This window comes from Falco punctatus (assembly GCF_963210335.1).
Source record: "Falco punctatus genome assembly, chromosome: 7".
Taxonomy (NCBI): domain Eukaryota; kingdom Metazoa; phylum Chordata; class Aves; order Falconiformes; family Falconidae; genus Falco; species Falco punctatus.
Window position 1 is genome coordinate 9,069,194 of NC_137587.1, and position 23,904 is coordinate 9,093,097.

Genomic DNA, 23,904 nt, shown 5'->3' on the forward strand with positions numbered 1-23,904 from the left:
GCCTGAGCTCGTTCCTCTCTTTCAAGCAAAGAAAAAGCTGAGTGCAGCTCTGGAAATACTTACCTCATACACTTGGCGAATTTCTCCCTTATTTTATGGGAAATGATCCAAGTAGAGAACAGATGAGGCAGCATGACCCCTTCAGTGCAGGGGAGGCTAAAGGGGTTTGAGTGAGTGAAAACAAAATGACTCACCAGTCAGTTTTGCTGCTGAGAATATTTATTGGAATCTTCTCATGTGTTTGGCTCCTGCCCAGATGTATTTGTTACCTATGACAACCTAACTCCCTGCGAAGCCCAAAAAGGGCAAAAGACACTATAAGCAGCACACTGAATACAAGAATCAACCCCATTACACTTCAGTAAGGGCACACTGGCATTTAGATAACAGCTCTGTGATGGATATACATCCTAACGCATCACATAAGGTTTCATTTTAACTGGCCTTTTCAAGGGGGAAGAGGGAGACAAGACTGTTTGAGGACTGTTTAGGTCACATGGTGAAACAACTGAAGAAAGTTCTGGGAACCTTCCCAAAGCAGGCCTACTGTCAGCCACAAGGACAGCATGAGGCAGCACAGCTTCCCAAACTGTCTCAGGGAGCACGAACGTGCTCCTAATAAGCTGACTTGAAAGCAGGTTGCAAGATAAGCACAGCATACAAAGAAATAGATTGCTTTTGTTACACAGCATAGGCCCAAGCAGGCCTTCTTGAACTGCTCACCAACATATGGTTGAAATCCAGAGCAGGGCCAGTGCCTGGTTAATATTTTCATGCCCCTTGCCTAGAAGCTGGCATAGTTTTGCAGACAGCGTTACTGAAGAGCAGTCCTTTTGCTGAACACTTACACTGTTTATCAGGTAGACACCTCGACCCCTGGAAGAGGCTACGGGCTTCACTATCCATGGGCCTCGGTCCTTAGAATAGGTATCTGGTTAGAAGAAAACAGCAGAAGTCTGAAATATCTTCAGTTTTGCTTGTTTACAGAAGAGCAGGAATCAAGAATGCTGCCTACCATAAAGGCTTTAGAGAGCTTCACAAGGAGATCAAAGTCTACTTGTTTGATATCCTATTTTACCCCCTGGGACTCACAGCAATTATTATGGCCCCTCCCTGAAGCCCCTCCTGCTGCTCCAATAGATCCATTTCTCTGCCCTGTGCCTCCTTTTGGTACTTCTGTCTTTAGTGCTCCCAGACATTAGTCAACAATATTGTGAAATTGATATCAACAAAACTGTGCACACAAAAAAAGCTCAATTCTGGAGCCTTAAGCCCCCATCAGTTTCTTAAGGACTTAGGTAGGCATCGAGTAAACAGCAGAGTAGAAGCTATATACAGAAACAATGTGGGCTTTTTCTACTGTCCTTCCAGCTTCCTCTAATTTTGATGTTTTAACCATTGGCACAATCAACAGGCTAGGATATTAGAAGTAATTCCCTTCCCCCCCATCCAGTTATTTTGCTTTAGGTCTGGGCATCATCAGCCCAGACTTACTGCAGAAGTCCTGGTACTCCGTTGGGAGGATAAAGGTCTGAGGTAAGATATGGAACGTCTTGAATCCATGGGCCAACTGCATACGACTGACATTCTTGTATAGTCTGTCCTTCCGTGTCAGTTCATATGACCTGAAGTCCCAAAACAAGAGACTGTATGTATTTTTTCCCCACGTAAAAACACACCACATTACAGCAACCCTTCATCCTAGTTACTAAAGCACCTGAAGCCCTATCAGATGTCTAAACCCTAACCTGCAACTACTCTCCAGTTTTACTGTCTCTGTACTATGGCCGTACCGATACCCATCCTCACTTGTAGCACCTATTCCAATTCCCATTACAGACCAAACCACAGCAAACTTACAATGTTTGTAAACTTTAGCAGGTGACACATCACTATGTCTAACTAAGAACCCAAAGCCCCAAATAAAGAAAAAAAAAATTGTATTTGGGCTACAGAGAAGCACTTAACTCACACACTATCTCCCCAAAACACCAAAGACTGTTTAAATGAAGACTGCATGTAGCACAGGCCCAGTGCATTGGGACTTTACAGTATCATGTATACTCTATCTTTTTTTTTTTAAAGCTATCTATGTTCATATTTTTGCAAACCATCACAAAGATGCTTAGAAAAACATGATATCAAGGCCTTACCTAGGGAAATGATTGACTTTCTGAATATCCGTAAGGGAACGCAGCAAGTAGGGCTTCAAGTGTGATCCTGTCCACATGAGATTATAATCGCTGCTATTAGGGTGCACCTAAAAAGCAACATAAAAACCCCACACAAAAGCATGGAACTAACGAAAAGCACCACTTATCCTACAGATCATGACCTTTTGTTTATGCAACCAAAGCAATCCTAGTTTAAGACAATCTCTCCTACCTATCTCTAATATTAGGACAACTCTAGCCAGGCTCCTGTTCTAAGCTACTGCACAGTAGTACTGGGAAATAAACATGTCATATTTTTCTAAACAAACTTGCTGTTTTGTTCTTTTTATAGACTGTTTAAACCCAATTTGTAAAGTGTTTCAGATTTCTCCAGGAAACTTGTCAGACCTTAACTTGATGTTATTCAGAAGAAAATCCACCATAGACACACATCTCTCAAACTGTCATTAGCTGCCCATAGGACATTTTTTAGAGCAAGGCAGGTGCTAGAAAAGAAACGTGAAGCACTACATCAAATGCTTCTGTGAGCTTGCAAAGGCTAAGAAATTAAATCCTTCAGATCTTCCCATGGGTGTGAGATGACATTTTGAAAGAGAGAAGAGAAAAAACACATGACCTAATTTCAGCATCCGTTTTTCCTTACTTTTGCAGGCTTAAGGCTAAAGGGTACTCCTTTGAGAGAGCAAAATCATGACATATTTCCTGTCTGACTGGCTGAGTATGCAAGAGAAAAAAAAACCAAAACCAAAACAACTTACAGGGGTCCACAGCAACTTCTTCGTTCTAACTCTGCAGAGTGAAAAAAACCCACCAAAACAAACCAACCACAAAAAAAAACAAAAAAAAAAAACCATAATAATAATCATCATCCCCTCCCAGACCAGCGCATAATCAGATCTGAAGCTCATTGTACTCACCTCATGGAATCCATGGGCAGTCAGAATGCTTCGAACCAGACGGCTGTCTGTTCGCACAATCTTATAGGACAAGTGGTAGCGCTCTGTTAAGAGGGCAAGAGACACAAAAATAAGAGTCTGCATCTAGAAGAATAAACTGAAGTTACCTCTGCTGCCAAAGATGAGAGCAGAACATGACAGGAGTCACGACAGTACAGCTACACTTCATCCACAGTGGAGCACCCACACAGTAGTGGCACATAACAAGCAAAAGATGGTAGGAAATGCCCGTCCATCTCCTGGGGCATTAACTCCAATGATGGCATTGAACTGACTTACATCAATCCTTAGGTATAATATTGCTGCATCACTGAACTTATATCAATATACAGCACAGGACATCCTAAAAAATGCCCAGATTATTTTTTATTTTAAACAGCTTTTTACATAGACTGCTTTATAACACTCCAAACGATTTCAGCTCTTTATTCAAGATTGGTATTCCTAGCTAAAAGTAGTCATGCCATATGCTCCTCATTGACATGGCTAGCTTATATGATTGCTTTTTAGATCTTGAAAACCCAAAATAAAACACCAATTTTTTATTCACATCTCAGGCATCTGTACTGATCTTCCAATAAATAACTGCAAAAAACAGTAGGAAATAAAGCAAATGGGACAAGGTAAGAAAAAAAATATCACTATCCAAGTCATAAAAACCAAAAGCAGTAAGCAGCACTGAAGGTGTAAGATAAACAGCAAGCAGCAAGACCAGAGGCCAGTTGTCATATGGAAGGATGTGGCAATCCATAAAAGTGTTCAAAGAAAGCAGAGGCAGAAATTGTAATGCTAGAATGAAGAATCACTTGGAAAAGGCACTTCACAAATCGGTTCAAACTGAGAACAGAAACATGAAAATTAGACTAAACCTCAGAAAATATGTTCTACCAGTAAAAATAACTCTAAAGAAAAGAGTAAGAAGCATCATAATCTGGGACTGGACAAAGCTCAGAAGTTTAACAAGTTGTACTATTCAGCAGTAGACTTGTGAAACTATAAAAAGCCTCTACCTCCTGAGAAAAAGCAGAAGAGACACCACACTCCAGTTAGGATACAAGTTACTATTACCATCAGCTTCTGCCACCATTTAAGTATGTTTTTAACTCACATGAAAAGGATCAGGAGTTTCCACACACAAATCACCTTTTCCACCCCTTACCCCAATGAGCCAGAAGCATTTCTGCTTGGATAGGATATTAGAAATGAGGGCACCAATTACCTAAGAAAGGGAGAAGCAAGAGAAGAAAGAAGTGTCAGCATCTTCACAGAAAGCAGCTGAGTAGATTTTAGCTTTTCTCCAACTCAGCACATCCAGAATGAGCTCCCAGCTCTACATGCCCGCAAGCACTAACTCTCACAATCCAGAGTGACTGTTTATAACAGCTCTGCCTCTTATTTAGAGGCTTTCCCTTATATGACACTAGACAGGTTTGGTCTCCCAACTCAAGTGCTGCCAGAGCAGCAATCATTTTGCTTATGGCTTTACTCACAGTTGTGAGCATGTAGACAAGAGATTTGTTACTACAGCTTCCCGCTGTTCTTACCACTGTGGGGCTGACTGCTTTACTTCCCAGTGAAATCCTCTCAAAATTCACTGCAGTGACTGATTTTAAGTTCTTAGCTACAGAGTGGTGCATTTATATTCTGGTCGTAAGTTCTAGCACGGCCTCCAAGTCTGACTTGCAAGCAGACAGTCTCAACTCAAAACACATCAGGACCCAATGGAGGGACAAACAGACACTTGTCACAACCCAAAGCTGCGATAAACATTCACCAGCTGATCAAGTGTTTCTGAACATCTCTACTCAGAAGCAAGATAAGACTGTAATTTCCTTTCTACCATGTCCTCTTCCCCACCGCAAAGAGAAGGGAACATCCAAGTAAGAGACTTCCACCTCATGCCTTCAGGCCAAAAGCTGACACGTAGCTGCACCCACCTCCAATTAGGCGGAGGTAGCTGTCGTTGGTCAGAATGGCTTCAGCGTGAAACACCAAGACAGGGATTCTCCTGCAGCCACCACCAGTCCACTTGATACACGGATGATCCCTGAAACGGCAAGACAGTCTGAATAAGCAACTGCCGAGCCTCACACACACAGCAGTTACTTACAACAAGGACACACCAATTCTCCATGCTTGTCCACCTAGCCTGTGGGCAGGACACAGGTAAACACACTGTGGGAGAATAACGGAAGACTGGCAAGGAAGACTGCAAACATGCTCAAGTGATTTGAAGCTGGGGTGTAACAAAATACAAGTATCTTTCTAATTGTTGTCTATCCTTATGGATTTGACTAGTAGAACGTCTGTGTTCAGATGACATAGGCCTGCGATAGACGTAGGGACACCCTACTGAACATGCTTTAGACTTCCTGCCTTGCTGTGGGAAGATCAAAGCACAGTGGTAAACTACATCTGTGTGAACCCCTGAAACACAGGCACAAACAGCAGGTTTGGTGATCCTCTGGCAAGGATCGAGCTCCACGGTCTGCATCCCCACTTGTGTACCTCTGCCCAGGTGCTGCTTTGGGGATCCCCATGTTGGCAAGGTAGGAAAAAGAAATTTAGTCTTTGCATTTTAGCTGCTGTTTTGTGGTTGTTTCTGTGCCCTGCCTATGCTGACTCACACATAACGCTAGGCACACTTGGTATTCAGCTATACAGGGAATCTTCCAGATCATCCTCTTTTTAGGTTGGTCTCGCCAGTCTAAGTCGGAGTTCCATTTAATTTGTATTTATTTTGCTGAGTGTAATTTGGGAAAAACCCCATGAGTTTTCACAGCTACAGTTCTCTGGATTTATAGCCTGAAAACAAAAATCTATGATTCAGAATAAAGCATAATGGCCAACATCCACACAACCAGACCTTACAACCCACATTCCAGTCTCAAATTTAAGAACTGCAAATCAGTGCATGCCACCTGGTTGTAATCCTGGACTCTGAAATGCACAAAAAGGCACTCATGCAGAGTTTGACAGATGAGAACAGGCTTGGCACAACACAACAGATAACTTGTGTGTTCTTCCTTTTTAATTTCTGCTAGATGCAGTGGAATGCAAGCCCAGAATTCAACAACGATGCCCCCAATCAGTCACTGAAGCTACAGGTTACATACACAATCACTCCTGTCCAAAACAGTAAGACTACATTGGAAACTATCACCTCCTCAGAGGAATTAAGGACACACAAAAACCATTAAGATCTGTTATATAAAATGCTAAGATCACAGAAAGAAAACCTGTTGACCTTCCTAAGCAAATAAAGCTCAGACTGCTTACTTTTCACTGTGCAAGGAAATGGATCCATGGAAAAGTTAACAGAAAACAGAGACGGAGGAGTTACATAGACACAACTATCTACACAGAGAAAAAGAAATACAAAGATTGGCAGAGGTACACAGAAGCATTTGTCCATAAAATGTGCACAATCATTGTCTGCCAAAGGTTTGGAGAAACTACAAAAGACACTTAGAACACAAGAACAGAGATAAAAGGGCAACCTTCTGATGCTAGGACGAGTATTCTTAAGTGTAACCTTGGTCCTCTTACCCAAGTTATTACCATTACCACCCAGACAAATTAATTTTACAGCACTCCCACCATCTCTAAAGGAAAAAGCTTTAAAAAAAGAATGAGCTACTAGGGTGCAGTTAGCTGTTCAGGCTGGAAGGAACCTGAGAAGCTTCCAGAATTTACAGTACAGGCCAAAGCCTTATATAACAGGAAAATGAGCCGAGGCGACGGGAGTTTGTGTTAAGCCTGTCCTGAGGATTTGCAGTAAGGCTCAATCCTCCAGGTGACAGTCATTCATTCCTAGCATGACCCTTGGTCACATGATGCAGACACACTGTTACAAGTACATTCTAGGTGAAGTCATCCGGACCTTTCCATCCACAAGGCTCTGGCAAGTCTGAGCCAGCTACTTGGTATGAAGCAACATTCCTCTAAACATCAAAAAATTAAGATCTGTTATATAAAATCCTATGATCACAGAAAGAAAACCATTACTGCAGTTTGCAGCTGGGCACTCAGTCACAATATGAACCCAAAAGAAAACAAACAGGACATACTAAAGCAAGTCCAGGCAAAACAGAAAAAAGATTCCACTCGGGGAAATATTTTTTTTTCTTTAAAATTAATGGAGCGACCCCTTCACAAGCACAGATAAGTTACTACACATAGACAGAACAAATGTTAGTAATAAGAAGTCCAGGAGTTGAGTTCTCACAAGACAGGTTTTTAAAAAGTTTTTAAAACATTGCACATCAGTCCACTGTACAGTCGATTTCCATTCTCTGCAGCAAAGTAAAAACTAAAACAAAACACTAAAGAAGCAAAAAGAAAGGATGCTCATATCCTTTGCTTTCTTAAACATCATCAGGAAAGTTCCCAGCTCAGGAACACAACCGAGAAAGACCAATGAAACTATGGACTTTAGAGGAGCCAAGGAAGAGCTGCACCTCCAACGCCGATAAATACAGTGGTCTTCTAGGCTACAAAGGCAGCTAGCCTGCTCACTGGCTCGAGGGTCAAACCAACCATCTTCCACTTTATAGATAAGTGGAGACTAAGGAATGCAACTGTCTTTTCAGACGAGTAAAAATCCTGCAGGAAGCACAAGGAGATAGAAACAGTTCAGAAGTGAGGCTTTTCCTACTTACTCCAGTCCATTTAAAGCTTCCTCCTCCTCCGAGGACGAGCCAGTTTCCTCCAGGTCTCGAGCCATCCCAACTGACATCTCCTCTGAGAGCTTTCATACAGCCCGGCCACAGCAGCCTCTCCGACTCCTTCCTGCAGATTCAAGGGATCCTGCAAGGGCAGTTACCTGCGATAAGGATTAAAAGCACAGCTGAGCAGCGCAGCCGGAGAAACGAAGGAACCGAACTCCCAGCTCCTGTCAATACTCATTTTCCACAGGACTATCCACAAGCTCCCAGCCCGGGGAGCACAGGGAGAAGCATCACCTTCCAGCGGGCCATTCCCACAAGGCCGCGCCAGGCCCAGCCCCGGACCAACTCCTGCCTCTGCCCGGCGCCGAGCCTTCCACTCAGCCGGGCACTGCAAGGCCTCCACCGGCCCGGGTACAGCCCTCCGGCCCGGGCGCGCCCGCAGCACGGCCTACCCCGCGGCGGCCGGGCCCAGCGGCCTCAGGAAGAGAAAGAGCGGCGGAAAGGCCGGAGAGGCCGCCAGCCAACCACCCCTGGCACTGAAGCCGCAGCTCCCCGTACCTGCTCCCGCATCGCCCGCCGCGGGCGGGACACGGCGGCCCGGCAGCCGCAGCCCCTCCCGCCGCTTCCCCGTTACTACAACAACCGGCGGGCGCCTGTCCCGCCTCGCCAGCGCACTCAGCCCGCCCCGCCCCGCCCGCCGCCGCCGCCACCGCCCCGCCCCCCGCGCGGCGGGCGGGGCCTAGAGGCGGGACCGTTTCCCGGGCGCCCAGGGCTTCGATTGGCGGCGAAGGCCGTCGCGTCAGCGTGGCGCGTGGGTGCAGCGGCGCGCCGCGGCCAATGGGAGCGCTAGGCGGCGGGGCGTGCCGCGGGAGGCGGGCGCGGGAGGGGGCCGGTGGGGAGCGTGGTCCGTAATGGGCGGCGCCGGGCAGCGACGGCGGCCCGGTTCTTGCGGGCGGGTTGTGCGGCGGCCGTGAGGATGAGCCGGTTCCTGAGCGTGCTGCGCAGCTGGCTGGTGATGGTGTCGGTGATCGCCGCCGGCAACACCCTGCAGAGCTTCCGCGACCACAGCTTCCTCTCGGAGAAGCTGTACACCGCCAGCCCCGGCCTCGGTAAGCGGGGCCTGGGGGCCGCCTGCCAGCCGCGGGCCCGGCGTGCGCCTCCCTGGCGGGGCTGGGGGGCGGCCGGCGCGGCGGTGCGTGGTCTCTATGTGCATCCCCCCTTCTCTGCGCAGTGAACGGGCTGCAGGCTCGAAACTTCGGCGTCTGGACGCTGCTGTCATCGGTGATCCGCTGCCTCTGCGCCATCGACATCCGCAACAGGACGTACGTACGGGAGCGCCGGCGGGAGCCTGCGGTTTGCGGGCCGGTGGCCCGCCGAGCGGCTAGCTCCGAGGGAGCGGGGCGGGGGCGCTGGGCTCGGCTGAAAGGTGCCCCGAGACCGCGTAAATAGGGGGGGGTGGGGGGTGGCCACTGCTGCACCCTCCTGCCTCTGCGAAGGGAGCCTGCGCACCGGGGCTCCGGCTCTTTGCTCTGGCCGAAATCGGGAGAACTGGGAACTTGGGGCACACATTTCAGAGCTCCAGCTTGGAAAGCAGCTCGCTGCTCTGTTGACATGGCACTGCTGCTCCGTTGACGTGAAGCACTGGCTACTGCTGTGGCCTGATGGACGGGCAGTGCTGCTTTTCCTGTGACAGCTCAGGTAAAGGCTGTGGCAGGGTGAGGAGCCCCTTGCAGTCGTCTCAGCCCGCTGCCTTCTCCCATACATGCTCCTCTGGGGCTGAAGACCATGCTCGAGGTGCAGCCTGATGCTGCGGTGGGGGGCACGCCATTTCTCCCTGCGGTAGCAAGTATTTACGAGGGGGCTTTCCAGGCAGCCTGATTCTGGGTCTGTGAACACCTGTGTTGGAAGTTGCTAGAACTCACCCTTTTGTCAGTGCCTCCCCCAGCCCCACAGCAGAACTCAGTGTTCACCTAGCCTGCGTGTCCTTGGATTGTCTGGGCTTGTCTGTGGTAGGGAGGTACAGATACTTGATTTTATCTGTTTTTAGGAGGTGGTGGCAATGCCAGTTACCATGAAGCCAGTTGTTTCTTGCATTTTTTATCTTGCATCTCTTGGACCTGCTCCCTTTGAACAGCTGTGGCCCCTAGAGAGTAGCAGAACACAGGTGGGAACATGCGCTGGGTGATGCAGCCTGGGGGCTGCCAATTCCTGTCGCCCTAGTTCTTATCCAGGTCTCGCCCTCTTTTTGTGTGCGCACATGCTTCTCACTTCACCAGCACCCTACCCTTGCTCTCCCCTCTTCACCGGCTTCCAGGCCAAATAACGCCTGTGACTTTCAATGCACCACTGAACACGCCGCCAGTTCTCCTCTCAGCTGTCGCCCAGGGAGCTTTTGCACTCCACTAGGCAAGGGACGAAGTGCCCTCTGTGCTGCCACAGTGAGGACAGATGGGGCAGCAGCCATGCTGGTGCACATGCTATGGGCTATATAACCGGCTTCTTTGTGCTCTCCAACAGCCTCTACTACATCACGCTCTTCACCTTCTTTTTGGCCCTTGTTCACTTCCTCTCCGAGGTCTTCATTTACCACACTGCAGCCTTGACAATTGGAATTATGGCACCCCTCATGGTAGCAAGTAAGTGGAACTTGCTCTGCATCCTCCCCCCACAAACTCCCCTTGGAGCTATGACCCCTAGGAAAACTCTCCGTGGGGCTAAAAGCTAAGGGAAGGTCTGGTGGGAGGGAATGCCTCATCTCCTGTCTAGTATTTTCAACACATTTCATCCCCTGTCTCCGCCACAGGTTTCTCTATCATGGGGATGTTGATTGGGCTGCAGTACCTGGAGGTAGAAGCACTGTCACAGAACAAGAAGAAAAACTGAAGCTGAGGGCCCTGTGTAGGTCAGCGTTGTCTCCTAACTTCACTGCCAAACTTCCACTAAAGCTCGGCTGAACTTCTCCAGGACACCAGTTCCACTGGTGGATCATTGTTGGGACTCTGTCAATTGTTCTTCATTACCAAGTGTTTTCTCTTGCCCAGGCAACATTGCAACTGACTGAACTCAAAGACCAAGCCCCAGAGGAGTCTGTGTCAAAGCTTGTCAGGGGGCGGTTGGTGACTGCCTCCCCGGATGGCCAGCAATGTCTCAGGCGTGCCCAGTGCACTAAGGAATTTTCTCCCAGTATACCTGTGGGGAGGAGGTGTAGAGCTACCCGGGATCCACTGAACGCTTCAGAACGGAAAGAAAGAACGCGTGCTGCCCTGGCGCTGCTGTGTAACTTGCATGTCTGTGTTCCTCAGGGGCCATTTCTAATAAATGACAGAAAACTGCAGGGTGCTTTGTCTGTTTTTCTGCTACACTACAGCAGGCAGATGTACAATCTCAGAGCAAACAGCAGTTTGTCCTGTACGTTGCAGGATCGATCATCTCTCTTTACAGCAAACCCACCTTTCCCTGACCTTCCTGCAGAGTTCCAGGTCTGAGCGCTCACATCATGCACGCACACGAACAGAGTTGTTGCAGCTCTTGCTTCCACAACATACTGGTGACAGTAACCTGCATGCAGCATCTGTGAGCAAGGACTGAGCTACTTTTGCAGTGAGCTATAACTACAGAAGACAGAGAAAACAGGAACAGGTTGCTGAGACCTAGATGAAACAATGCCCAAAGCAGATGGGCAGCACACAAAGGTAGGAAGGAACCAGCAGGATCTCCTAGCTGGGAACACGATGTAATGCAGAAGAGAGGAAAAACACAGAAAGAAAAGAGCACAACAATAGCAGAGCAGAAAGATTATTTTTTTCCCTTCTGCAAAACGTTTCAGGCCATTCAAAAAGCCAGATGCAGACACTTGGAGCTATTTAATATGAATATATCAGGTTTCATTGTACAGTTCAAATATTTTTATTTTATATAAAACCTTCTATTGAAAAGCCATTTTAGACCCCCATCCTCAATCCCAAGCTATCACAGATAGGATTTAAATTTTTTAATGTGTCAAAAGACTGTTCAGTTTCACCCAGAAAATGATTTGTAAAAAATGGTGTGTCAGAGGACTACTTTTGTCCATTGCCACCTGGTTGTGGTTTTGGTGTCTGTCCCCTCCAATGACACACACATGATTTGAGGAGTACAAGGACACTTGATGTATCCACCAGCGGAGGGATGCTAGAAAGGAAGAAGAAGGGATTTCAGGGTATGTATTTGTGTTTAGAAGATAAACAGCAGCATACAGAGGGGCAGTGTCTATGAGACACAAATGCCAGTAAGAGGGCTTCTCCTGTTCTCTGTTAAGCTTCCACAGTGGAGCCGATCTGGATTCCCATCATACTCAAACCCTGCTCTGTGGCTGTGAAGAACACCAGAGCCCTGGCCAGTTATCTCAATATAACACTTCACAAAAGTTTTTACGTAATATTGAAACACGCAAAAGGCACTTCATCATTAAGGAGGAAAACACAGTCCTAAGCCCAGGGAGCTTGTGGTCTGACTCCTGTTGCTGGTGTACCAGGGGGCTGGGCTTAGGCTGCAGCTTTGACATAAGCTAAAGAACTAGTCCATGCCTCTAGGCAGAAGGAAGCATATTGGTATCTCCCAATTACTCCTAATATATAGGAATATCAGGGCAACCTCAGTGAATTCTGAGCAGAGGTTTATCCAAAGACTAAGAGTGCTTCATCTGGGAAAGCCACATAATAAAACCAGAGCTGGCAGTGGCAGATGCACTGCTTTGTACTTGCTGGTGATGTGCCGAGGCCTCTACCATCACGTGTGCAACAACAGAGCATCACGGGCATGAAGGCAGAAAGCCAGCTGAAAACTCTTCCAGGGCTGTTCACAGAGCAAGTGTGGTCCAGCTTCTGCATTTCATGTCACAGCTTGCCTGTGAGAGGAGACACAGCCACGTGCAGGGTGCCACCCTCATGCGCTCAAGGCTAGCCTGGAACTATGGCTTTTCCCAGCATGTGCTCTTTCTCTTTTTCAAGTGGTGGTGGGGGGGGAAGCAGTGGATTTTCCCAACTTTTCCTCCCAAGCAGCGAAGTCTCCAAAACAGCAAGATGCAGAGGTGATAACTAAAGAGTGCAACTCTCTCCTTGTTTTGCTCTTTCACACCCTCCCTCCACAAGCAGTTCACTGGGCGCCTGTCCTGAGGCTGCCCCCTCTGCCATGGTGTGCATGTAACAGGACGGTGCAGGTAGCAAAGATGGGAATGAGAGGGCTTGCATCTCCCAGCTCTGCTGCCTCTCCATTTCATAGCTTTGATTCCTCAAGGACTATGGGATCAGTGTGTGCTTCTGGCATCACTTTCTGCAAGTCAGAGAGAGAAAAACAATATGGTTAGGGTCCTGGCTAGCCAGACCCAGGCCTCAGAGAGACCAGCTGGTAATTTACAGCTCCTGCTAGTCTGCAGAAAAATCCCCAGACAAGAATCACCATCCTCAAGGAGTGCACCTGGTTCCCTTCTCCTCTAGACCATTCTAGACAAGGGCTGCTGGGCAGCAGGGCAGAGCAAGGGTCCCTCTTCCCTGAACCTACTTGCTGTAGTCCTCAGACCACAGTTAATTCACAGAAGCTGGGCCAGCCCAGCCAGGTATCAGCCCCACAGTCATCTCACTGAAGACATTTCACTGTGACACAAGATCAGCCTCAAAGTGGTGAAGCTGCAGGGCCTGTTCCCTGGGCAAGGGAAAGAGCTGGGAGCTCCTCCGCCATGCCATGGGGCAGCGCAGTGTCCCTACAAGCACCAGAAAGAACCTGCATCCTATGCACCCTCAGGAGGCTCAGCACAGCTACTAGCTCCTCTCTGTCCTTACTCTAGTATATCTGAGGGCCTCATCAACTCCCAGACAGATTGCTGGTTCTGCTCATCTTCAAGTCTTTTCATCACCACCTCCCATTCAGGGCTAGCACCCTCTGCCCTGCTTCTTCCCTGTCCCCAGCTTGGACTTAACAGCTGGGATAATTCCACACAGTGGTACAGATAAGGCCTTTTCCAAAGTTCATTACTCATATCTTAAAAAGCCCTAAGAAATAAGAGGCAAATATTCACTTATTCATAAGACAAACAAACTTATGCAGAAATTTTCTGCATAAATCCTATAGAAGAACTAGTCTGATGCCTTGAACCCTCCTACAATTTCTTCCCTTAAGATGGAGGAAGCTGTAGAGTCATTTCCCACACGTTTCCCAGAGGAAAAGCAAAGACAACCGAAAACTCCTGCCCAGTTACCACCCTATCCTGGGCTGTATGAAACTGCCAAAACTTTTGCAATTCCAGTTCAGCCTTCTTGGGTGGAGCTTGATGAGCTCCTCTGCTGAGCCTTTCTGGGGTGTGTTAGGATTAAACCCGAAGCTTCTCCTTCCCCCAGGGGATTTTGGATAATGTCTCTTCAAGTTCTGGCTCTGCTTACAATGAGACACCCCAGTTGTCACCGATTCAGAAGACAGCATGCAGGCTTGCAAGGGTAAACACGGAGCCTCCCACAGCCTGGGTTCTGAGTTAACTCACTGTGGGGCAAGACTTGACATCTGAGGCAGGAGTCAGAGGTGCACAGGACAGAGGTTCACATCCCCACTGCAGTTCAGGAGAAGTTCAGGCAACATGGAAGCAAGAAATAGGAAACAGTTTCATTTTGAGTAGCCTCTTAGACAAACTGCCGGTGAAAACGTTTTACAGAGGTCAGCAGCAAGATCCCAAAGCTGAGGAGTGAGGTCAGGAAAGCTTCAGAGAGATGCCTGGAAGCACAAGCCAGGAAATGCAGAGAGGGAACTCCTACCAGCAGGAGGGGTAGCAGCGTGCATGAAGTAGTGCCAGCGGGAGGAGTAAGAGGAAAGCTGTATTTAGGCTTGGGAAACCCCACCAGAATGCAGCATGGAAACACTCTGGCAACTCTGAACAGGCTGCCCAAGGACCTCCGGGGTCTGAACAGCTCTCGCCTGCCGTGGAGCTACAGGAACAAAGGTGTAGGAAATCAGGCAGCCTGCAAGGCTCCACCGCCTTGGGAAGGGAAGGCTGCTCTCACAGCCAGGAGTCATGGTACTGGAAAAGGGGATGCCGATGGCCTGCCCATGGCTTTGGAATAGGAGGGAAAGGTTGCTTGCCATACAGTAAGCACAGAAATGGAGCAGGGAAGTTTAGGAAGCAGAGGATGGCGTGCACACTTTCTGCTTGCTACACAAGATTCCAGCAGGGTTTTTTTTTATTGGCAGTATTTCACTAGAGAGTAAGCATGCTACAGCTTGCAAGGGACTCCAGTAAGCTCCTGAGGGCTATTAGGGCTTGCCCTCATGCCCTAAGCCAGCCTCTAAATCACGCTGGCCCCGGGAGCAAAAAGCAACATGCTTTTGGGTATTGCACTGAGATCCCTCAGATGCGTCTTTACATCCAGGCAGATATAGAACCAGCAAAAAAAGGTACTTGGCCCTGATCGAGTCCTGATTTATCCAGAATATGGTTTCAGGACACAGCAGAACTTCAGTCCTGTTTTAAACAAATCACTTACTGTGGCTGTACACCCAGAGCAGGTCCCTGGTCATCCAAATCATCCATTCACCAGTGCTCAGTTCTGCTGGTAGCATAATACTCCAGACAAAAGTTTTTAAATTTTATTACAATTCAAAAACCAGGTCAAAGTCTGAAACCACTTTGTTCCTTACTCTCTGCTATCAAGAATAGGTTCTTCGCAGAAACACACACAAAAAAAAATTCAGTTTATCTACCACTGTATAAGACCAGCACAGAGTAGTCTCAGGTGCCTTCAACACATTAATCACATTTGCACGTTTCAAAGAGGCCTAGCAAAGCCAAATTTGAACAAAAAGACAGTCCTGCCACTTTGAAATCTTGCACTCTGTATGATAGCTGCTTTCTTAAAAACCTACACAAGCTTATAAGTATTTCCAAGATGCTGCCCGAGACTCTTCTTGAACGACAATACAGGAAGGTTTGCACAGACTGGAAACCAGGAGCAGATGAGCACAGGCTGAGCGCAGCATATTTGTCAGCGTCACGTGCATGCTGAATCAACTGACAGACTAGGAAACCTAAAGGCACAATGTTGGAAGGGCTTCAGATGTACTTACAACAAAGGCAACCCACAAAGAGACTCATTATCATGTAAAACGGGCATTTGATCCAAGCGTCTAGAGATGCAGAAAGCTAACCCTGCTGGCACTCTGGGAACTGAGGCAGACACAAGTGGGAGGATTACTGGAACCACACTACAGCTTTATTAATAGAGGACAAGGTGTCCGCGATGCCATTAGGCTAATTTAGTTCCCACTACAAGTTCCACTAATTGCAACATCTGTTTGATTATAATCATAAGCAGATAAGGGCACTGATAGAAGACAAACTGCTTGTAAACACAAGGTAGGTCCTGCAGGAAGAAGGGAAAACATCCTGCAGTGTGGACGCAGTAGCCAAGAGCTCTGACAGGTGCCTGTTGAGAGGCTGTGATTCCTGGACAGAAAGTCCAGGCTGATAAATGCTGATTCTTGCCACTGAAGCTGTTGGCTTTATGTATGGCTTTGCTCTTCTCCCTGCAAAGTCAACAGCTCAGCCAAATTCTAGGCTTTCCATTTTGTCACTGGAAGTCACTACCAGGTGAAAATGGAAGCCCTTTCCCTGTGAGATCAACATGTGGGTTTTTCCCTCGTGTGTTCTTTAATACACTGGGAAATCGGGCTGTTCCACAGTCCTACTCTCCACCAAAGCCACTCAACAGCTGAGCATCCATCTAAAGATTTTAACAGTTTTCCAATCAGATCTTTTCTGCTTCTTCACCAGGAAGAATCACACTTTGTAGATCAATGCTCTGGATGATGAGCCCCCAGAGAAAACAGTAAGCCAGCTGCCTACCTCTACTGTGGGACTGCACCTCCACTGGGTCAAGACAGGGGAAGACCCACTGTCATTGACTCCACAGCACTGCATCCTCTGGAAGCTCACATCTGACTCTGCATGTCAGCATTGTCCTTGCAGCAGCCACAGAATCACAGAATGGTTTCAGCTGGAAAAGACCTTTAAGATCACCCAGTCCAACCATTAACCCAGCACTGCCAAGGCCACCTCCAGGGATGGTGACACAGCCACCTCCCTGGGCAGCCTGTTCCAATGCCTGACCACCCTTTCAGTGAAGATTTTTCCTAATATCCAATCTGAACCTCCCCTGGTGCAACTTGGGGCTGTTTCCTCTTGTCCTGTCACTTGTTACTTGGGAGAAGAGACGACCCCCACCTGCCTGCAACCTCCTTTCAGGCAGCTGTAGAGAGTGACAAGATCCCCCCTCAGCCTCCTGCTCTCCAGGCTACACGACCCCAGTTCCCTCAGCCGCCCCTCACAGGACTTGTGCCCCAGCCCCTTCCCCAGCCCCGCTGCCCGTCTCTGGACACGCTCCGGCACCTCAATGTCCCTCTTGCAGTGAGGGGCCCAAAACCAAACACAGGATTCGAGGTGCAGCCTCACCAGTGCCGAGCACAGGGGGCCGAGCACTGCCCTGGTCCTGCTGGCCACACTGTTTCAAGCACAAGCCAGGACGCTGTTGGCCGCCTTGGCCACCTGGGCACACTGCTGGCTCCTGTTCAGTGGCTGTTGACCAGCACCCCCAGGCCCTTTCCCCCAGGCAGCTTCCCAGCCGCGCTGCCCCAGCCTGTAGCACTGTGTGGGGTTGCTGTGACCCCAGCGCAGGACCCGGCACTGAGCCTTGTTACACCTCACACAGTTGGCATCAGCCCATCAGTCCAGCCCGCCCAGAGCCCCCTGCAGAGCCTTCCTGCCCTCCAGCAGGCAACTCGGTGCCATCTACAAACTTGCTGAGGGTGCACTGGATCCCCTCATCCAGATCATTGGTAAAGATATTGAACAGAACTGGCCCCAACACTGAGCCCTGGGAAACACCACTTGTGACTGGCTGTCCCACAAACCTTTGGGCTTGGCCACGCAGCCACTTTTTTACCCAGTGAATGGTATGCCTGTCCAAGCCACGAGCAGCCAGTTTCTCCAGAAGAATGCCATGGGAAACTGTGTCAAAGGCGTTACAAAAGTCTAGGTAGACAACATCCACAGCCTTTCCCTTATCCGTTAAGCAGATCACCTTGTCACAGAAAGAGACTGGGTTTGCCAAGCAGGACCTGCCTTTCATAAACCCTGGCTGGTTGTCCTGGACAAGCTGTGTGATGGCATTCAAGATGATCTGCTCCATAACCTTCCCAGCACCAAAGTCGGGCTGACAGGCCTGTAGCTTCCTGGATCCTCCTTCCAGCCCTTCTTGCACATTTGCTGACTTCCAGTCAACTGGGGCCTCCCCAGTTAGCCAGGACTGGTAATAAATTTGATTGAAAGTGGCTTGGTGAGCTCTTCTGCCAGCTCCCTCAGTGCCCTTGGGTGGATCCCATCCAGCCCCTTGGCCTTGTGTGTGTCTAAGTGGTGCAGCAGGTTGCTAACAGTTTCCCCTTGGATTATGGGAGCTTCATTCTGCTCCCTGTCCCTGTCTTCCAGCTCAGGGGGCTGGGTATCCAGCAAACAACTGGTCTTACTGTTAATGCCTTCTTCGCCTGAGTCTTTATCCTTTGTCCTCATCCTTTGCCACTAGATTTCCCCCCCCCGCCATGTCTGATAAAGGATGGAGATCCTCCCTAGCCCCTCCTTTTGTATCAATGAATTTATAGAAACATTTTTTTATTGCTTTTACAGCAGTAGCCAGATTAAGTTCTAGTTGGGCTTTGGCCCTTCAAATTTCACAACATTGTTGTAGTCCTCCTGAGTTGCCTGCCCCTTCTTCCAAAGGTCATAAATTCTCCTTTTTACCCTGACTTCCAGCCAATGCTCTCTGTTCAGCCAGGCTGGCTTTCTTCCCCGCCAGCTCCTCTTTCAGCACATGAGGATGTCCTGCTCCTGCACCTTTCAGATTTCCTTCTTGAAGCCTTTCTGGACCCTTCAGGACTGCCTCCCCAGGGACTCTGCCAGCCAATCTCCTAAATACACCAAAGCCTGCCCTCTGGAAGTCCAAGGCGGCATCTCTGCTGACCCCCTCCTTACTTCTCCAGGAATCAAAAACTCTTATCATTTTGTGATCGCCGGGCCCAAGACAGCCTCCAACCACCACATCATCCACAGGTCCTCCTCTGTTCACAAAAAGCAGGTCCAGCCAGGCACCTTTCCTAGTTGGCTCCCTCACCAGCTGTGCCAAGAATTTATCTTCCACACACTCCAGGAACCTCCTAGACTGTTTCTTCTCTCTGTACGGTATTTCCAGCAGACATCTGTTAAGTTGAAGTCCCCCATGAGAACAAGGACTGGTGACTGTGAGACTTCTCCCAGCTGCTTATGGAGTATTTCATCTGTCTATTCTTCCCAGTTGGGTAGTCTACAGCAGACTGCCACCATGATATCTGCCTGGTTGGCCTTCCTCCTGATTCTCACCCATAAACATTCAACCCTAATGTCACCATCATTGAGCTCTAGACAATAAAAACACTTCCTGACATACAGGGCTACGCCACCATCTCTCCTTCCTCACCTATCCCTTCTGAAGAGTTTATAGCCATCCACTGCAACATTCCAGTTGGAGAAGTCATCCCACCACATTTCTTTGATGGCAACTATACCCCAGTTTTCCTGCTGCACAAGGGCTTCCAGCTCCTCCTGTTTGTTGCTTGTGCCACGTGCACTGGTGTAGACATTCACTTGGGCTATCTATCCCACCACCTTCATGGGGGGAGAAGCCCTAACTCCTACACAACCATTCTCAGGTGTTTCCACGGTTTCTAACACATCAATAACCCTTTCTGTCTCTGCTGCTGTGTGGTTCTCCATCCCCTACCCCCACTGAAATGGCAGACCAAAGGACCTTGCTAGCACACTGTCCCTCAAACGTTGGTGTGCTGCCCCCAGGTTTACCTCTAGCAAGCCTGGTTTCATCCCTTTCCCCCTTCAAATCTAGTTTAAAGCTCTTTCAGTGAACCCTGCTAATGCCTGTGCAAAGATAGCTTTCCCACTTTGAGACAGGTACACCCCACCTGTTGCCAGCAGGCCTGGTGTCATGGAAACCAATCCATGACCAAAAGAACGAAAATTCTACCCGTGACACCAGGCTCGGAGCCAGATATTGATCCGCTGGCTCTTTCTGTTTCTTCACCCATCATTCCCTGCAACTGGAAGGACAGAGGAGAACACTGCTTGTGCTCCTGATCCCTTAACCAGCCATCCCAAGGCCCTCAAGTCTCTTGATTGCCCTCAGACTTCTTGTTGCAACTCACTGCCTACCTGAAAAATCAGTAATGGGTAATAATCTGAGGGCCATACAAGGGCAGGAAGGTTTCTTTTCACATCTTTAACCTAGGCCTCAGGGAGGCAGCAGACTTCCCCAAGAATGGGCTTTCTGTTCCCTTCAGAAGGGACTCTCCTGTTACCACAACCTTTTTTTCTTTATGGAAGCAGTTTTGACACAGGGCATACGCAGCAATATGCCTGAGCCTCGCAGTGTCTATTTTGCAACTGGGATGTCAGTGGTAACACTGGCAACTGTACCAAACTAGGTCTGCTAACAAACGTGATGACATAAACTTCAGCCATCAAAAAAATACCAGCATACCCCAAGCAGGCTCGCCCAGCTCATGCAGCTACATCTTCTCAACTACTTACTCCCAAATCAAAACCACACATGTACCCTGCTAAAATTGCCACAGACTGCAGCACGGAGACAGCTTCAGAAGCATTCAGCCTGGAGTCGGATCTTTCCCTGCCCATGGGACTTTTCCTCACATTTGCACAAAAGGGCCGCAGCTTCACGCTCCCTGTAGCACACGCTGTAGTCATAGCAGTATTAACGCTGTTTTTGCCAACAGACTCACTCTGCTTTTTCCTGTTAGTCCTGTTGGCTGTGGCCCTAAGTGATACACACACTCAATGAACACCTTGACAAGCAAAGGGTAATGTAGTTAACTTGGCAGATTAGCCAGTGAGTGCAAAGCAGAAGGCAGTGAGTAATAAAGCGTTACACCCCGAGCAGCAGCTGAGAAAATGTCAAGTGCCATTGAGATTCACAGATCAGCAAGCACAGAGCTTTACGATTTTCAGGTATTCTTATACCAAAAGGCACCAACCCAATGTCTCTGTTATTACTAGATGTTTTTAAACTTCCTTCTTGAAGCTGGCCATGCGCCCTGGCTGTAATCAAAGCCAGACTCTTCTATAGGGCTCCTGGTATCACTCCAGCTATGAATCTGGACTGTAAAAGTAATGTCAGAGAAGAGTCTCCAAACACCTGTAACTCCTCTCCTCAGTAACTTCCTGACAATTCCGTTCTCCATCTGCTCCAGCGCCAGGCTTTGGCTTTGGCTGCACCTAATTGAATCCCTATGGCCCTGTCTGACATAAGTCTGGTGGGATCTCCACTCTGTTCTTGAAAGCTGTCTTGTCTTTCCTCTCAGATGGGCATCTGAGAAGGTCAGAAAGATTCTCAGTACTCTACAGCCATTGCTGTCACCCCAGAAGTGCCATTGGCTTGGTGCCTGCGCCACCTGTGAGTGTTCAGAGAAGCAGATTAGTGCGATTTTCCTACCTTTGTGTATGAGCTAGTGAGCAGGAATGGGAATTGATGGGGTTAGGGTTACAAGCTACAGTCCCGTAATCCGTGAGCTGATTGCTGCCTTGGAGTCTCTGTAACAACAGCCAGAAGTCACCATCCCAGAAAAGATGGAGGCAAGTAGGGAGGGAAATAAGAGGAACAGGCAAAGGAAGAAACCAGTAGTCACCCAAGCATGTGAGGCAGCTGTGCCATGCAGAAAAGCTCCAGTACCTGACACTATCAGAGCTCTTCACGAAGGCAGCACATAATGCCCAAGCCCAGCTGGCTGCTCCCCTGATTGCATTAGCACAGGACATCAGGTTCAGCCTGCCTTCAGCTGGCTGAGCACCCGGGGTTGTTTGTTGAGCTTGAGAAGTACCCAGGTGAGTTCAGCCACATGGAGGCCATGTTTGGGGGAGCGATGGGGTGTCCCTTATGCCCTCCTCAGAGAATGTATCAGAACGGACTAGTCTTTACCCCTGCTCAGCTTAGCTAAGTGTGTTCCAGTTACCCCCATTGACACCAGGATTCTGGGAGAGCAGCTGTCTTTAACTTGGTCCCGTAGAACATGATGCTCACCACTGCTAAAACCAGCCAAAGCTGTAAGCCTCAGAGCAGAAAAAAAAGCAGGAGTTCTTTTTAAGTTATGACAACGAGGGGAGCCTCCTTTACCCAAACTGAATACATTGTACAGCCTTTCCCCACCCACCCCTCCCCCCATCTAGTCTGGAATTATATATGCAAGAACTACTCAAGGCAGCATCAATTCCCTTTACTTCTCCTACCCTCTGCATCTGTGCTCAGACAGTTCAGTAAAAATAAATAAAAAATAAAAGCAAAATAAAAATAAACCCCCCCATATATTTTGTAATTGAAAATCCACCTTCCTGGGCAGCTGTTGGAGCAGAGCTGCTTCTTGGACCTTCTGGTCTCTCTCCAGATTGGACTGGTTAGATTATCTGGAGGAAGGCAGCACTGTCTTCTGAAAAGAACTGACTTGAGCCAGCAGAGAACAGAGCTTATGCACTTTGCTAGTCATGGTCGCTGATGGCTTCATGAACCTTGAGTGGATGTCTCTGCTAACATCCTAGAAGAGGAGCCCAGAGCAATAAGGAAGAGAGCCTCAACAACCATGCCCTTTCCCTGCAGGGAGAGGTTCTAAGAGTATCCACTGCCATTAGTTTACCAGAGGCCCTCTCCCACGTGCAAACAGCTGCATTTATCGCACAGCGTGCCACAGGGACATCATACCCCAAGCTCTGGTGTGCACATATGCACTAGCAGCCTTGTCGGCAGCACTGCACAGTGTGGGGAGCCAGGCTGCTCAAGCCCTCATTTGGGCTTTGCCACCTAGCTTCCTCCAGGTCCATACACTGAACCCCACTTGGCGGCTGAGGACAGGGAATAAGAGGAACAACCCACCTCCCTAGGGGCCTGGAAGAATAGTTACCCAGCTCTAAACAAGGGCAAAGCACTGGAGGGCTCAGTGCATTATCAGGGGAGAGAAGCAAGCACAGCACTGCCCTACATCTGTCCCTAGTCAAGACAAAGATGTGTGAAGCCCTGCGGACTCCCAAAGGACCAGAGCTTACAGATTCTGCATGACGTTAACAGAAAGCAAACAAAGGCCCTGGTGGCTGGCAGAGCTGGGATTACAGCCACCTGTCTGAAATGCCAACAAGGAGCTTCCCCACAGGCTGGGCAAGAAGTAGTGGGATAAGAGAGTCACAGCTGCAATCGTAACGGAAAGGGCCAGCCCTGTTCCTAGAAAGGAGAGAGGCTGGGTGTTGTCCTGAGCTAATATCAGGGGCACGGCAGGGATTCAAGGCAGGGTTTACTCACCGTCTGTTCATTATCCAAATTGGCCTGCTGTCTTCGGAGATCAGCCTTAATGAATGCTGGGACAGAGGGAGGAACAGATATGTGAAGGCAGTTAAGTCACAGTGCAGAGCCCAAATCAATTTTACCAGGACTCAAAGGGGCAGCAGAAGCCCCAGAGGAGGTAGGAACACATTGTGGTGAGCAAGGGAAACCACTCTCCTGGATGAGGCAGACAGCACTTCTGAAACAGGCAGGACAGACTCCTTATATACCTCCAGCATGTAGAAGGTGTGTCTTTGAGACCTCGGCCAGCAGCCAGAGCAAGAAGTGTTGCATGTTCTTTGTAACACAGACTAGATGCTTGAAGAAGCACAGCAGCATTGCTATGGGACTGCTGTGTGGGTCCTGCCCTCTCCTGCAGGTACCACTATGCACAAAAAGACCTCCAATTCATATGCCAAACCCAAAGGGAAGAGTCACAGCAGAGGAACAATTTAATTTGTTGATTTTTGAATAAATTGAAAATTTTAATTACCTGTCATAATGGTCCCCAGGAACAGGAAAGAACAAAGAAGGATGTTTCCTTCACTCGGCCCAAAGTGATCCATGATTTGCCCTTGGCCAATGGTGAAGGCAATACCAAAAATCTACAAACAAAGGCAATGTCAAGCTGTACTGTTATTATAAAGCAGCCTGAACAACTTCCCAGCTT

At 48.6% G+C, this 23,904-nt stretch overlaps 3 protein-coding genes across 16 annotated transcripts in view; 1 reads left to right on the plus strand and 2 right to left on the minus strand.

Moving 5' to 3' along the window:
* TTLL5 (tubulin tyrosine ligase like 5) overlaps positions 1-8,584 on the minus strand; it is a 133,482-nt gene extending 124,898 nt beyond the window's left edge. For 7 of the 9 annotated variants that reach the window (XM_080395806.1, XM_080395803.1, XM_080395805.1 and 4 more), the window contains exons 1-7: positions 8,359-8,584; positions 7,792-7,955; positions 5,068-5,177; positions 3,092-3,174; positions 2,154-2,260; positions 1,495-1,625; positions 849-931 (exon numbers count right to left, since the gene is read on the minus strand). In XM_080395806.1, the coding sequence (XP_080251932.1) occupies positions 849-931; positions 1,495-1,625; positions 2,154-2,260; positions 3,092-3,174; positions 5,068-5,177; positions 7,792-7,868 (591 nt within the window). In that variant the 5' untranslated portion in view covers positions 7,869-7,955; positions 8,359-8,584. Of the gene's footprint in view, positions 1-848; positions 932-1,494; positions 1,626-2,153; positions 2,261-3,091; positions 3,175-4,273; positions 4,350-5,067; positions 5,178-7,791; positions 7,956-8,358 lie in introns of those variants that run through there. The other 2 variants (XM_080395804.1, XM_080395807.1) reach the window with 2 other exon arrangements.
* Positions 8,585-8,671: 87 nt separating this feature from the next.
* On the plus strand, positions 8,672-11,134 carry ERG28 (ergosterol biosynthesis 28 homolog). Of its 2 annotated transcripts, XM_080395846.1 has the most exons (5): positions 8,672-8,909; positions 9,032-9,122; positions 10,318-10,436; positions 10,604-10,702; positions 10,842-11,134. In XM_080395846.1, the coding sequence occupies exons 1-4, from the start codon at positions 8,777-8,779 to the stop codon at positions 10,681-10,683; spliced, it is 423 nt and encodes a 140-aa protein (XP_080251972.1). In that variant the 5' UTR covers positions 8,672-8,776; the 3' UTR covers positions 10,684-10,702; positions 10,842-11,134. The 2 variants fall into 2 exon arrangements, with proteins under 2 accessions (XP_080251972.1, XP_080251971.1); XM_080395845.1 differs by having other exon boundaries at positions 8,673-8,909; positions 10,604-11,134.
* An 88-nt stretch (positions 11,135-11,222) lies between these two features.
* The window catches only part of FLVCR2 (FLVCR choline and putative heme transporter 2), a 52,681-nt gene continuing 39,999 nt past the window's right edge, over positions 11,223-23,904 (minus strand). Inside the window, exons 8-12 of one of the 5 annotated variants that reach the window (XM_080395827.1) lie at positions 23,728-23,839; positions 23,214-23,269; positions 21,366-21,463; positions 14,312-14,377; positions 11,223-13,110 (exon numbers count right to left, since the gene is read on the minus strand). In XM_080395827.1, the coding sequence (XP_080251953.1) occupies positions 14,344-14,377; positions 21,366-21,463; positions 23,214-23,269; positions 23,728-23,839 (300 nt within the window). In that variant the 3' untranslated portion in view covers positions 11,223-13,110; positions 14,312-14,343. The other 4 variants (XM_080395829.1, XM_080395830.1, XM_080395831.1 and 1 more) reach the window with 4 other exon arrangements.